The sequence below is a fragment of the Crocodylus siamensis genome, chromosome 3, assembly GCF_052110815.1.
Source record: "Crocodylus siamensis isolate JL-2025a chromosome 3, ASM5211081v1, whole genome shotgun sequence".
NCBI classification, from domain to species: Eukaryota; Metazoa; Chordata; order Crocodylia; family Crocodylidae; genus Crocodylus; species Crocodylus siamensis.
Window position 1 is genome coordinate 35,402,475 of NC_143397.1, and position 15,249 is coordinate 35,417,723.

At 43.1% G+C, this 15,249-nt stretch overlaps 1 protein-coding gene across 3 annotated transcripts in view; it reads right to left on the reverse strand.

Annotated features, from left to right (window-relative positions):
* Window positions 1-15,249, reverse strand: part of ARHGEF28 (Rho guanine nucleotide exchange factor 28) — a 227,931-nt gene that overhangs the window by 124,985 nt on the left and 87,697 nt on the right. For all 3 annotated transcript variants that reach the window (XM_090038115.1, XM_090038114.1, XM_090038116.1), the window contains 2 exons: window positions 5,964-6,147; window positions 3,916-4,096 (listed from right to left, as the gene is read on the reverse strand). In XM_090038115.1, the coding sequence (XP_089894241.1) occupies window positions 3,916-4,096; window positions 5,964-6,147 (365 nt within the window). The remainder of the gene's footprint in view (window positions 1-3,915; window positions 4,097-5,963; window positions 6,148-15,249) is intronic.

Genomic DNA, 15,249 nt, shown 5'->3' on the forward strand with positions numbered 1-15,249 from the left:
GGGACAAGTTAAAATATTCCAAAATATTTTTTTTAACGTGTAAAACAGTTTTAACTGAAAAAAATAGGAAACATTTACATGGCACTTACAAGATTCAAAGCATCTAAAGCAGTGGTTCTCAACTTTTTTGGACTTATAGTAACTTACTGGACTCTAGGCACCCCACCATAACTTTAGTTTTTGAAATTGGGTGCCACTTATTTTATTAATTTACATGCTCACCACCTTCAAGAAGGGCCAGGCAATGGGGGGTGGGAGGAGCAGCCAAGCAAAGACAAGCCTAAGCCTGAGCTTACCTGCTTATCTCCTCACGCCGTAACATTCTGGTTGAGAATCAGTGATTTAAAAGCATTACATTTAACAGCTGTAGGGCTTATATCGTGCCTTTATTCCCTTTCTTTATTTGAAAAATACTGATATTAAGCTGGAAGGTAGAGAGAGAAGAACACTGGTGGCAAAAGCTAATTACTGTGATCTTATGCTAAATGACAACTCCACATGTCAAGTGGGACCAGGAACCCAGTTTGGAGTCCTTTATTTCAGAAATTACCTTCAAAGAGGAATACAAAAAAAGGAAAGGACACCATAAAGCATCTCAGTGTTTTGGTTTTTTAGTTTATGCACTTCAGGTATTATCATTTCTTAGCTGGTTTCTGCACAGACAACTCCTATGCATCTGTTGAACAGGGAAGAAATAAAACCAAGGAAGCTGGAGTATAAAAGGACAAAAATTGGAAAACTCTTGGGAAGGTAAAGTAACTGAAGTTATTTTTAACTAATTTTTGGAAACCAAGTTGGTTTTGAGAACCTTTTGGTGTGTATGTCTATGCTTTTCTGTGTCACAGCAAGATCTGTCCATTGTCAAGTGTGTTTTTTTCCTATTCCTGCAGCTGATAGAAACAGACCAATTCAGCTGAACTCCCCCTTCTGAATGCTACTAGATTTTCCTGCCATAAAAGGCCTCTCCTTATAAAGACTTTAAACATTTTCTTAACCCTTTTAAATTTCATGTATTTCATAGATTTCATAGACATTTGGGCTGGAAGGGACCCCGGAGGATCATCAAGTCCAGCCCCCCCGCCCCAGGAGCAGGAAATCAGCACGGATCATAGGATCCCTGCAAGATATGCATCCAAACGTGTTTTGAAGGCATTCAAAGTGGGCGCTTGAACCGCCTTAGGTGGCAGTCTGTTCCAAACCTTGGGGGCTCGGACAGTGAAGAAGTTCTTTCTTATGTCCAGCCTGAATCGGTCACAGTGGAGTTTGTGACTGTTCGATCTTGTCATCCCTTGGGAGGCTCTGGTGAACAGTCGTTCCCCCAGATCCTGATGAGCACCCCGATAAGCTTATAGGTGGCCACCAGATCACCCCTGAGCTTGCGCTTTTCCAGGCTGAATAGCCCCATTGCTCTCAGCCTCTCATCATAAGGTCTGTTTTCCTGACCTCTGATCATGCGCATGGCTCTCCTCTGCACCCTGTCAAGCTTCTCCACATCCTTTTTGAATTGTGGAGCCCAAAACTGGATGCAGTACTCCAGCTGCAGCCTCACCAAGGCCAAGTACAATGGGAGAATGACATCCCGGGATCTGCTTGAGAAAATAAATCTCCTTTTGCAAGATCTGCTCCTTCTATACTTTCTTCTACATCATATTTAATTTTGGCTACTGGAAATAAAATTTGCTTGCCTGCACTTAAATTCCTCCACCCCTGCATTGGCTGTATTCACCTAAAAACTAACATGTGATATATCCAGGCATGTCACTTTGCACCCACACATTAAGAAATTTTTACAGGCAGTCAAACTACTCAAGCCACAGAACATTCATAGTCCCCCACTACAGAAGCTCAGGCTTCTTCCAAATTTCATCTTTTGAGCCCCTAACACCCAGTTTTCCTCTAATTTCTTATCACCTCAATCACAAAACTAAAAACTGTGTCATTACTGTAATGCCTACAATGTAAGATGGCTCTGAGCATGGAATATTTCAAACTTATCCCCCTGTTCTTTGCCTTGTCAGGAAACCTCTCTCCAGTTATTCTGCCCAAACTGGTTCATCCTCTAAGAGAGCAGAGAATGGCTAAAGCTAGCCACAGTAGCAGTTAAGGTAAAGAAAAACACAAATCCATCAACAGCCATCGACACACAAGGAAATCATACAAAACCAAAAGTCACCTGCCACCACAAAGGCCATTCTTGTCATATCTCCTTCCTGGACCATAGTTATGAAGAGCTGTGCAAAACAGCCAGAAAGGCATTTGCTCATACACAGTCAAGCCAGATGTACACTCTTCAGCTTGTAGCAGCAGTTATGAATGCTACAGAAGAACAGCTAATTCTACATTTATTTCAATACAACTTCTTATATTAAAATCTGGAAGACTCCTTCAGCTTCAGAGGTATTATTGTGATGGTGAGCAGTCCCTGTTGTGACAGAAAAAAACCCTGTTTGCTTACCCTATAGCTTGCTTTTAGCTACCCACAGATAATCCTATTCCCCCATCCTCACAAACAGAGTTCATGACAACTGGCTTTCCTCAGCTCTGTATAAAATTTATCAAGCCACATTAATTATAGTGGCTTGTTTCCGCTGTACACTAATCCTATCATCAAAGGTCTTATATCATTGAAAGCCCTAGCTCATATAGATTTTCCTGAGAAGGAGATAAGCTATAACCACAAAAGAACAGGTCTCATCCTGGGTTTTTTTGTTACAGGAGGAAGAAAAGCCTACATGTAATGGCTGAATATAATGATCATTGCAGAATTTTGCAAACTTTAATCTTTCTTGCTTGGATTCACACACACTTTTAACATAGCACATTGATTAGCATTTTTTTCTTTATTTTTCCCTTCGGATGTTGAAAAAAAAGTGTGAAATTGATGAAAGCCAGGAACAGTTACAGAAGTCAACAATGCTACATTCTTTTTTACAATTCTGATTTTGCTATAGAGAAAGATGTTATGAATTGTGTATCAAATAGAGCTGTGGTCATGGCATGATTTCTCTCATAACTAGGCAATAGCTAAACAAGGAAGTTTGGGCCACAAATCAAGTGGATCTTTACATGCAAGTTCCTTCTTCAATTAAAAAAATAATCTGACATAAGTGATTAAAGATAGTACAAAAATAAAGCAAAATAGAGGGAAAGGAAAGCTAAAATAGAAATAAAACTTAAGAACCAAGAAGAAAAATAACACATAATATTATACCGCATTTTTAATCCAATAATTTTTATACTCAGAGGCCCCAAATCAGGAAGGCAGGGTAAGCATGGGCATAATTTTAAGCCTGAACATTTCCACTCAAGTTCATGACAGTACTCACCTTGCATAGTTAGCCATATACTGTACTTAAGTATCTCACTGAAGTGCTCAAACAATAAAGAAGAAATACAACAAAACTGTAAATTCTGGAACAGGAACAGCGTTTGCAGACTGGGGGATGGGAGGGGTGGGAGAGGGAAATGACACTGTCACCCACAGACGACTGGGGCTCCTAGATGGTATTTCAGTACAAGCAATAACAACAAAGCAACAACTTAATGAAATACCTCAAACTACAATTCTGGATACAAATGAGAAGGCAATCTGAAAAAGCAAATAATGGAATTTAAAAGGAAGGCACTGGCTATATGGCAAGTGGCTATATCGAAACCAGCTTTTGTGATAAAGAAGTTTTTCAGACAACTGTCTTAATATTTTACACACTTCAGTAGCACACAAAGGTAACTGCTTTACCACAAATGAAAAGCCAACACAATATTCCTTTGTTTACTGAACGAACCCAGTTACTATTCCTAAAAGCTTCACATATTAAGGAAGAGCACTAACACGCATATCAAGTATCAATAGTAAGCAAATGCAAATTATCAAAGAAAATATGCTTCTGTACATCAGGGTAACTTGTTACTTACCTTGTAAAGAAAGGTCCTATCCCAGAAGTACTTTCTGAAGAGCTTAATATCAGACTCCAGTAAATGTTCTGCAGTGTGCTTAAATGTCAGTGTCAGAGTTCCTGATGAATGAACAATTCGCAGGAAAGCACATTCACTGATCTCAGCTCTAGAAATGTCAAATGAATGACTGCCCTGGAAACTGAAACAACATGCTATTTCAATCAAAATGTAAGCTCTGTGTGCAGGTATAATGAAAAAATAAACATGTAGACCTTCCCATTCTCCTTGGTACACAGCACTTCCAAACCCTAACTTATTCACTGTAAAAGTTTACGGTAGAAAATATGAAACATCCATGAAAAACACAGCTGGGCAAACAAACAGCTACCAATATTCCATTCAGCATATGCAAATTTAGTTCCTTTAAGTCATCAAAATGAAAAAAATGGCTACTTTACGAATAAAAGGCAGAAAAACAAAGCAACAGTCAATCATACTGGTATCTACTTTTCCTTTTTACTGTAAAATAGAAATAGCACTTTTCCTGTTAAAGTTGCCATATATAGTAGTAAGAAGGAACTGGCAGCAAGAAGGTTTATTAGCCAATTGCAGTGAAAACCAGAAAGTGCCTCAAGGGAATGCTGCATTGTTTGAATCTTACAAACAAGTGAGACATTCATAACAAAATGTACCATACCGGCATTCAATAATTTTCTCATGCAAATAAAAGTATGCATAATTCTCACAAAAACTATGTTGTACAGTGCCATGAACAAAAGACCTACGTTCCAAAACAAAGTTTTAACTAAATTCTTACATATATATTATATTTTCTGTCCCCTTTGTCTTTTCTTTTCAACTGGAGGCATTAATGGTAAAATATGATCATCCGGACAAACACAAATACAAAACAGCTTCTATAAGATCTAGAGAGCTAAAACAAGCTTATTAGGGTGGGTAGAAGGTTTCAATCGTGGAAGCTACTGGTCAAAACTGAAACTTCCTAATAGTTTCAGGAACAGCTTCCCTAGATTGTTAATGGGTAACCCCCCACGCCCCTGTTTATCAAAAGCTAAGACTCAAGACTTATGAAACTGGAGTTTTACTGTATTTAAAAGAAAAAAATCCTTGTCCTTAGTGATTCTTCAGATAATTAAAACAGAAAAAACTTTAAAAATTGACTTTGCTTTTCTCCAGGTATACTGTTCACTGTTTCAGGATTTCTTTGCTTTGTCCAAACATTGACAATAAAAATAAATTAATCAAGTTCCACTTTTCAGTGGTGTCCATGTTACTATCAAGTCCTTGTGCACAGGCCTATGGTTGCCATGTCAGGTGACTGATATCACACAGGAATGGATGTTTGAAGTTACCTGAAAAGTTCTTTTCAATTTTTTTCATTAAATATTTTTTCATGAAATAATTTCTGGACATTTTTAATGTAATGAAATATTTCTGTGAATATTAAACTATGCAACATCTTTCTCCCCCTCCCTCTCCCCCAGCAAAACTTGTAATTGTGACTCAGTAAACAATTCCATTTATGCAAAAGGAGAAATAAAATGCAGTTCACGTCATTTTTCTGGGTTGGTTCTGTATACTTAAGAATAGTATAAACTTTGTTTTTGTCATTGAACTAAGCAGCTGTAACTGTGAATACGGACTCTGATGAGTAAATAAAGGTGCCGTTCCTATATCACTTTTCAAACTACAATGCTATGCAAAAGACTGCATATACTCTCATAAGTGCTTTCAAATTTTGTGTTGGTGCTCTCAGAAATCCAAAGCAAAAGCATCATTTTTAATTATTATTTTTAAAGTAAACGACTAAATGCCAAGCCTAAACTATTTACTCTAGAAAAGAAAAATTCAACAGACCCTAAGCTATCAAAGAAAACACATCATAAATTTATTTTAATCTCAAAATATTGGATTACATGCCTACAAATTTATCACTAACAAGACGAAAATATCTTAAGCTTAAACCTAATTTGAGAAAAACAACATTCTGTTCTTTGGCTGTAAAGAGTAATAGTTTAACAGAGATTTGAAGCAACTACGCTCACTTTGTGAAGGTTTCAACAAGTCTGGCATGTCCATCCTGTAAAGCCAAATCTAATGGTGTTGCTCCATCTTTACCAGGTAAGGTTAATGCCAGTGTCCCACCAGGCTGTGCTAACAGGAACTGGGAAAGTTTCACCAAGCCCAGTCTCACAGAGAGATGAAGAAGTGTTTCTTTGTGATTAGGGTCTAAAAAAAAAAGGAAAAAGAGTTTTATTTGTTAGTAAAGTGTCACAAAGCTTTTTTATGGATTTTGCAAACACAAAAGAAAGTATTGCCTTTAAAAGGTAGCAGTTATTTCAGTATTCTCATAGGCTTCTGAAAAAATGTCTAATAATTCCTCTTTCCAGCAGAGTAATAATTTTCAGACTTCCTAAGGGTGATTTAATTGCCATTAGCATTTTGATTTTTATTGGAAATAGATCGGGGTAGGCAAAATAAGGCTCATGGGCTGGACCTGGCCCAAGAGGCCATTCTATCTGGCCCACAGGGCCCCTAAAAAATTTAGAAAATTAATATTCATCTGCCCTTGGTTCCTGTCAAAAATGACAGGAACCAAGGGCAGTAGGACTCAGGGGAAGCCCAGCGGGCTCCCACAACAGCAGGGCTCACCAAGCCCCACCCCCAGCAGGGCTTCTGGCCTGGGACCACATGACTGCTGCATGCCAGAAGCTCAGGTAAGAGGGAAGGGAGGGGGGGAGGTCAGGGGAGGACCCCGGGTGGGGAAGGAGCCTGGAGAAAAGTGGCCAGGGGAAAAGCTGAGCACAGTCAGGGTAAAGCACCCCTCGCCTGCCCTATGGCTGGTGCCCTGCACTGCAGCCACTCACAGCCCACACAGGGCTGTCTGGAGCAGGAACAGGCAGCCCCAGGCAGGCTGCGAGCAGCTACAGCAGCCCGCCTGGGGCTACAGCGTGGGATGCCAGGCATGGGGCAGGCAAGGGGCCGCTTTTCCCCCTGCACTAAGCACAACCTTGTAACCCAGCCCCGCTGCCAACCTGGGCCCTGCACCAGCTCTGGGCTCGCCTGTCAGGGCTGAGTGTGATGGCAGCAGCTGCGGCCCCCCTCGCTCGCCGCGCCAGGCAGTTTTTGCCACCACTGCCTGTGGGCTGCCCAGCACACGAGCTCCAGGCAGCCAGCAGCAGCCAACACTGCCCGGCCCCACAAGTGGGGGGGCCGCAGCTGCTGGTACCAGCGGGGCCCAGAGCAGAGTGGCAGGAGCATGGGGTCCCAGCCGGTAGGGGCGCTATGGAGCCGGGCCAGCTCCCCCCTCTCCCTGCTGGTGCAGCCCAGCCAGGCTCCACAAACCCCTGCCAGCCTGTGCCCCACTTTGTGCCCCACCAGTGCTGGCCCTGGGACACTGGTCCCAAGATGGTGACCAGGGGGTGGGGCACCTGTCAAGGGGCAGGGCTACCCATGCTGCCCTAGACAGCCTGCCAAAACTGGGTAAACAGCCCTCCACCCGAAATAACTGCCCGCCCCTGAAATAGATCCATATCTACAAAGATATTTAGATGCATCACTCCCTGCATTTTTTTAAAGATTTGAACAAGTGTGTCTAAACATGCTTTTTATTCCCAGGGTTAAAGAAAATGCTTTGAACCAGTGTTTCCAACATCTCCCTTCTCTTTTCATGTACGGCATCCAACACACGTGTCTCAAATTCTGACTGTGGCTTCTAAGCACCACAGTAGTATAAAGAAAAAACAGTTTCCCTGAAAAGTGTTTTAATGTACCTTGGAAGGCTGTTGATAAGCAAAAGATGCCTAATGATGCAGTGAACCATTAACTAACAGACAGGCAGGATGCACCTGTTTTGCTTCTTTTTTTAAATGAGGTGTTTTCACCTGCCTGCTTTAATGCTCTCACCTGCCTGTTTGTTCTCAGCTTTTTAACATGTGAACATCAAGGTCAAAGAGAGGTGAAGCTTAAAAGACAACAGTAAACAAGTTAGACAGTCACGCAAAGCTGACTGCCTTCACCCTTCATAAAAGACAAAACTTGGGTTTGAGGGCAGGGGAAAGAAGCTCACCTGCAGCTTAACGTTTCCATGCATTAATATTTTATCATGTACATAAATGAAATTTAAAGACTGTTATCTGGTTGACATTTCAAATCAGTTACTCTATAGAACAACCACCTTTAAAGTCTGCAGGAAATCTCATTTTTGGCTCCACTGATTTAAAAACTGAATTTAAACACTATCTGATTGAGTATATCTATTTCTCTGCCCAGTTTCCAAAGTAATTCAGAATGTGTTACTGCAAATTTCACATTCCACCAATAGTAAAGGAAAACTGGGCTCCTTGATGTGTTTGTGTTTTTAAATAATCCATTCACAAATAGCAGCAAGAACGATAACATTTACTGCTCCCAGCAATGTTTACTATATTCAAACAGACTAACAGAAAGATGTCTCTAAAGGGAGATCAGGTAGCTGGTCAAAAGGGCAAATAATCATATTATTCAGAAACACTGTTGAATCAACAAAAACTACCATTGTAGTAACAAACAACTACAGTGGCTCGAAGTTGAGTCTGAGCCAAATTCAGCCTTCAGCACAGTGAACAGTCCCTTATTCAAACTGAGTACTACTACTGAAATCAATGAGACTACTTACTATGTAAAGTATTGTACCACTTGCTGAGACTAAAGGTGACAGGACCCAGCTTAGAATGAATCTAGTGTGTAAAAAATGTCAAATCCTGAGAATCGAGCCATTCCAGACTTGAAGACTTCATTTGCAAACTCTAAAAATTAGATGAGCACTCAGCCAATTTCTAACAGTTTCTAATTACTGACAAACAGCAAAAAAGAACAGAAAAAGCGTTTCCCAAATTCTAATTTGCATATCACAAGGAAAAAAAAAAAAGATTTGGCCAAGACAGCTAGAATGAGCACTGAATGCACTGGCATATGAACAAGGACACCAAAAATTGTGCCAAGGCAGGCCTATCTAGGAATGCCACAGCACACAGCTTTACAAACTGAATCATGGCATAACTCCTACATAACATGCAAACTGCAGCCATGTTTCTCTATATAAGCTTTTAGCAGCAAAACAGAGCATAGAGCATAATCATTAATGAATTCATGTATTTGTCAATGTTCAAAATTCTCTTCCAGTTCTGATATTTCATAAAAGTGCTGCAGCCAGAGCTCTGGGAACAAAACATTAAGCATGGAAATGCCTGTTGGTCCTCTAACTTCACTATTCTGCAATGAAAAATAATAGAAATAGCATGCTGCTTACATGTACGCTTTCATAGTTCCTATTTTCAAAGTGGTTAGAGATTTGGGGTACCTCATTTTGGTTTCCTAGTGTAAGACAGTTTAAAGGAGCCTGGGTTTTTTTGGTTTTTTTATAAGGTAAATGCTCGACATTTTGTCCCTTTTTGGAAATCTCGAACTAAGAATTAAAAACTGAGGTACCCAAAAAATCATTAGCCACTTCTGAAAATTCTGACCCAAAAACCACCTCATGCAAGGGTACCTAAGCAAGAACACTTCAAAAAAAAGTAGGAAATTCCATAATGAATGTAAGCATCTGTGTGTGTAGGGAGAAATCTCCTGTTGACCTCTACTAGCAATAGCTTTTACTCTGAACATGTAATGGTAACCAATTTGATTTTTTCAGTTTTGACTTTAAACTATAATCAAAACACTCATAGGCACTTAATTCTAAGAAAAGTAGGTCAAATCTTCTGGATTACATCCCAGTATTTATGCTTCACATGGTAAGGTATTTTTTCAGTATACAAATTGATTCCAGGTATGACAGCCATAAATGGGGGCTTTGTGACAAACATATCAGTATGTCAGCTATAATACAGATACCAATTATGTCACCATGTTATAATATTTGAAACCTATAATTAACAGTGCTCTCTTATACAAACAGCTAAATTTGTTGAATTGGAAAAACCCTTTATCTGTAAAATTTAACTAAATACATGCCCACTATGCAGCTACATACAATTAAAACATACATTCGAACAAATGACTTCCAGAAATTTTTTATTTAAAAATATCTCCCCTGCAGTTTAATTGCAAAGCAGTAACGTATTCACACCCTAAATGAGAAATCTTCATTGTTCTTAAGACATTGTTTATGCCAGTAAAATGCAGCAGAGCTACATGTTTAACTTCTGCTAACAGTGAGTCACCCAGGTAAATGTGTGGAAGAAAAGCTACTGAAGCTATTCTAGCAGGACAGAAGTGTCTTTGAAAGTAATCAGTGAACTCAGTAAGATAAATGGCAACATCTAATTACATCTGGGAACCCAATGTACATTCCTTGCACATCCCAAGCTCCCACTCACTTCAGCAGGAGTTATCTATCCAGAATCATACCTTCAATCATCCAGTGTTTTAACACTGTGGTTAGGTATAGATGTTATCGTGAATTAAGCGCATAAAAAGTACTTTACAGCTGTAAAAGGACAGAGGCGCACGGCACATAAAGCACTAAAAATAGTGGATCCCACTTATCAAGTTAACCCAGGAAGGATGCGGTATCAGACCAAAGCACTTTAGGTTAAAGTACTTTACTGAACATCTGTACCACATCCCATTGTGATTCAAAGTAAGGTGCATTCTCCAGGGGCCTCTGGCTGGGCAGCTTGTTAGCCTCAGTCAGTGCTTATCGGCTCCCAGTGAGCACCAGCCCAAAACCATCCCTGGACTTTCACAGACAGGAGACAGAAAAGACTCTGTTTCCTCTCCACACAGCTGGGGGGGTGGGGGGGAGCCCCTGTATCTTGTGACCCCCCTCCAATTGCTGGGTTGGGTCTTGAGCTGGGGGAAGGAAGCTAAGCCAAGTCTGCACATCACAGGGCTCCCTCCCTCCCCCCTCCCCAGCCAGCAATCTGGGGGGTGGGGCCCACACAGCACAGGGGCTCCCTTCCCCCACCTCCAGTTCTGGCACAGCAAAAAGCTAGGTCAGGAAGCTCCATGCTTCAGTTCCTAGCTGCAGCTGTCAAGAGGCTGGGCAGGGGGGAAAGGAAGCTCCCACCCATCACAGGGACCCAGGCTGCTCCCCTCCCCCAGACTCAACCCAGCAATCTGGGGGAGCTGCATGGCAGGAGGGTTCTCTTCCCCTGCCCCCCACCCCAGCCTCTTGACAGGGGCAGCCAGGAAAATTCTGGCTGGCCCAGCTTTTCACCATGCCAGGAACTGTGGGGGAGAAGAGACAGGAGGGGTGGAAGAGAGCCCACTTCTCCCTCCCCCCGGTTGATAAGTTGAGGCTTGGGCAAGCTGGGCTGGGTCCACATGGTACAGAGTCTCCCTTCCCCCACCCCCAGTTCCCAGCACAGCCAAAATCTGGGCCAGGCATCCCCATGCTGCAGCTCCTGCTGCAGCTGTCAAGAGGCTGGGGCAGGGGGAGCAGGGGGAAAACCATGCCACACAGAACCAGCCCACGCCCTCCCACCCCCAGGCCCAACCCAGCAATCTGCAGGGATCCACGTAGCACATGGGCTCCCTTCCGCCTAGACACTGCTGACAGCCACCAGCTGGTGGGGGAGGGGGCAAGGAGGGGGCAGGGCTGGGAAAAGGGGCAGCTCTGGTGCCTCCTGAGAGGTGTGCAGGCGAGCCCCAAGCCTTCTGGCCTCAGCCAGTGCAGGCAGGCTTCAAGCCCTCTCCACCAAAACAATGAAAGTCTGCTCAGCTCTCTCCCACTTGTAAGTTAAAGTGCTTTAAATAAAGTGCCATAGTTGAAACACTTTTGCCACAAGCTTTCTGAACATCTGTACTTAAACATCTGCATTTCTCTTCTCCTATGCAAGAGTTCAATATACTTACTAGGGCTCTGCAAAATTTCACTGCCTGTTTCATTTCAATGCTGTTTTGACTCGTTTTGAGCTCGAAACAGTGAAATCTAAATGAAACAAGAGTGCTTTGAAACAGCCTTGAAATGAAATGAGGGCAGTTGAAACATTTCAAAAATTTCAAAACATTTTGAGTTTTGAAGATCAAGCTGGACTTGCCTGCAGGGAAACAGAAAGTAAAGAGAGGGAGGGGAAATAGGGGGAAAGGACTGCTCTCATATTGCCCTGTGTAGCTGGCCAGTGACTGTGATTAGTGTCCTGGTGGCAGGACCCAGCAGCAAGACCTAGCAGAGGCTTCTGACCTGGGACCATGGAGCTGTTCCTGCTTCCCTGAACCAGAAAGGAAAATGCGGCCCTCAACAGCTTGCCAAAACTTGGTAAGTGGCCCTCCACCCCAAATAATTGCCTGCCCCTGGGGTAGAGGGAGAGGTGCAAGTTCCCCCCCACTAAAAAACTGGGACACAGCCTCTTTCCTCCAACTAGCAGGGATGAGGCTTCCACAAGCAGCAAGGAGAGGGGACCAGTTCCAGTGCCACTATCTGTGTCTGAGACTGCATCCCCTCCAAGAACACCAGCCATAACCGCACCCCCCCACCACGACAACAAGCAGCAGCACTAGAACACGTCTCCTCCACACTTCAAGTTTCTCCTACAGCCAGGTCTCCTTCCCCAGAAGACACTTCAGAGGAGGCTGAGGTAGAGGCTGCAGAGGCAAGCAACTCAGCTGAGTCTGCTCCTCATGCTGCTGTGTCTCTGTCTGCTGAGGAGGGGGGAAATGCAGCATCTACACATGCACCCGCACCCCAGAAGTGAGCAGGTAGTGTGGTCTGGGATCATTTTGAGCTCGCAGATGATCCCACATATGCTATCTGCCTCCACTGCCAAGCCAAAACCAGCTGGGGCAAGGGAACAAAACATATGTGTACCATGAGGATGCTGATGCATCTCCACAGTGACACCCCCTAGCCCTTGCTCCTCCTCAGCCTGGCACCAGTGGGAGTCTGCCCAAAGGGAAGTCCCCCTCTCAATCTGAAGCCCCCATCCTCCCAAAGCAATGGCAGGTCACCCTGGAACAGTGGGGGAAAGGAGGACAGAAAGTGGGGTGCATTGCAAGGTTTTACCTCTCAGCTCTGTGTTCCTGGGGAATCCTGGCACAGGACGCAGCCTGTCTGACTCACAAAGAACTCCCCCACCACCACCACCTAAACAAAACTGGTTAAGATGCAGTGGGAGACGTACCTAAAGCCCTCCAGATACGGGAGCAACTGCCCTAGGTCTCATTTGGATCCAAAATGGAACCAGATGACCATTCACTTACATGGGAAACAGAGAACAGAAAACCCAAAGCAAAGACTGCAGTGAATTCTGGGATCAGATAAGCAGGGGAGTACTGCATGATGGGGAATCTGTGCTCCAAAAGCTAATCAACCCACATTTACACACACCCAGCTCAGCATTTATCAGACGAATTCTAATCTGGATTTACAATGGACTCCCCCCCCACCGCACACACACCTTTAAGCAGAAGTAAAAGTTTAATAGGCATCTCAGGCCGTACATTTCCCGGTCCCACTATGAGAGGCCTATTTAAACTTGATTGACTAAAACTCAGTTGCTGGGTTAGGGAATGCTGAGGCAAAAAGACCAAGTCGGGGGAGGGGGGTATGGGCAACATTTGAACAATGGTAAAGGGTTCATCACAGCATCCAGCCCGCTGGAGCCCTGACCACAAGTGTTGTCATACTTTTCCCGAGACGACTGGTGGAAGTCCTCCCCACAAAAGGTTATGAACACTCCAATAATTGCCTTAAGTCTGTTAAAAGACTACAGTAAGACCTGGAAAAGTCATGCTAAGCTGAGGTTTGTTCACATCAGATAAAAATCCAAAACCCTGATGCTGCAAGCTATCTATCGTTTCTGAAGAAACAATGAGGTATCCCATTCAGTATATCTGCTATCCATAGGAATTTCAAGCTGGCTCCTAAGTGTCTGGTTACTCCTTAACCTTATGTTTTTCCTGGTTATCAATCAGTTCCTTGAGATGTTCCAAACCAGATAACCCCTTGTCAATACAAAAGACAATTATTTACACTATTAAAAATGCTTTGAAGAAGCTGAACTGAGGGTATATAAATCTGTAAAAAAAAACAGCAAAGTGGGTGTGTGCTTCAAGAGAAGAAGTCTCTCTGACACCATCCACTGTTGTTCTCGAGAAGCTGGAAGAAACAGATAATCTCCCTTCAAGGATTGTGCTAAGAACTTTACCTGTCAGCATTGAAACCTGAGTGCCTTAGACTTGTGAGATCCCAGCTCTCGTGCTCTCTCTCTCTCTCTCTTTTCTCTCTAGCCAGAAATTTCTGAACCTGAACTGTATTAGTTAAGTTTAAGCTGTTTCCCCAAATACTTAGTGAAACGAGGGTAGTATTGTAATTGTTTGTGTTTGTTTTCCTTTGCATGTCTATTACTATTAGTACCATTATATATTTCATATACTTAGCAATAAATAACTTTTATAGTCAGACTGGTGGTAACTGGGTACATTTTTCCTTCTCTACTTCTCCTTCCCCACTTGCTCTGCAGCAACACTTTTTATCTAAGCTAAAGATCCCTGTGAAGCCCAGAAATACTGTGGGGTCTTCTCATCAAAATGCTAAAGATAGGGATATGCTGAGTTTGAAACACACAAGGGGATCAGCTTGTACAGGCTGATTGACCCAGTTTGACTCAGATGTGCCCTAATGAACTGAATGCTAGTCCACAAGGGTGTCAGATGGACACCCAGCTGGATTCAGAGGTATTCTGTTTACCTATGTGCTTGTGTCTGACTGAAGTTTATTGTTGCTCTGATGAACTGATTCTTGGCATATGAGGGTGTCACCCTGTCCATGCTGATCAACCCGGCCGGGTCAGGCATGTCACATTATTCTGTGTGTGTTTGTGTGTATGACTGATTTGGTAACTGGAGGAACCCAGCCCCATTGAAACCGAGTCCTGCAAGATAGCTCCACTGGGGGTGAGGACTTGCAGAAGGGAGATATAGAGCTCCATATAGAAACACAAGTAACACAAGTAGCACATTGATAGAATGACAAAGACCCTAGAAACATATCTGTAATAAATTAGCACACCCCAAAGTGATGGATAAATCTGGTAACAGAAGGGCAAGAAAATCACCCAGAGCACTGGGGAGATGCTTCCTGTTGATGGCCAGCCTTTCTCCTTAGTTCAGGTGGCTCATGGTGCTCCTGGCCCCATCCTACCAAGTGCCCACATGCAACACCTTCAGCAAGACAGTGGTACCCTCCCTATACAAGGCATGCAGGGAGTACTTGAGGGAGGAGCTACACAAGGCAGGAAAGTGGCAGGCTATTTCCACCAGAGCATCAAGGGGGACAAGATGCTACAGGACAAATAAGTAGAGCTGAACATCCTACAGCGCAAAATCATGCAGGATGTGGAGCCTCAG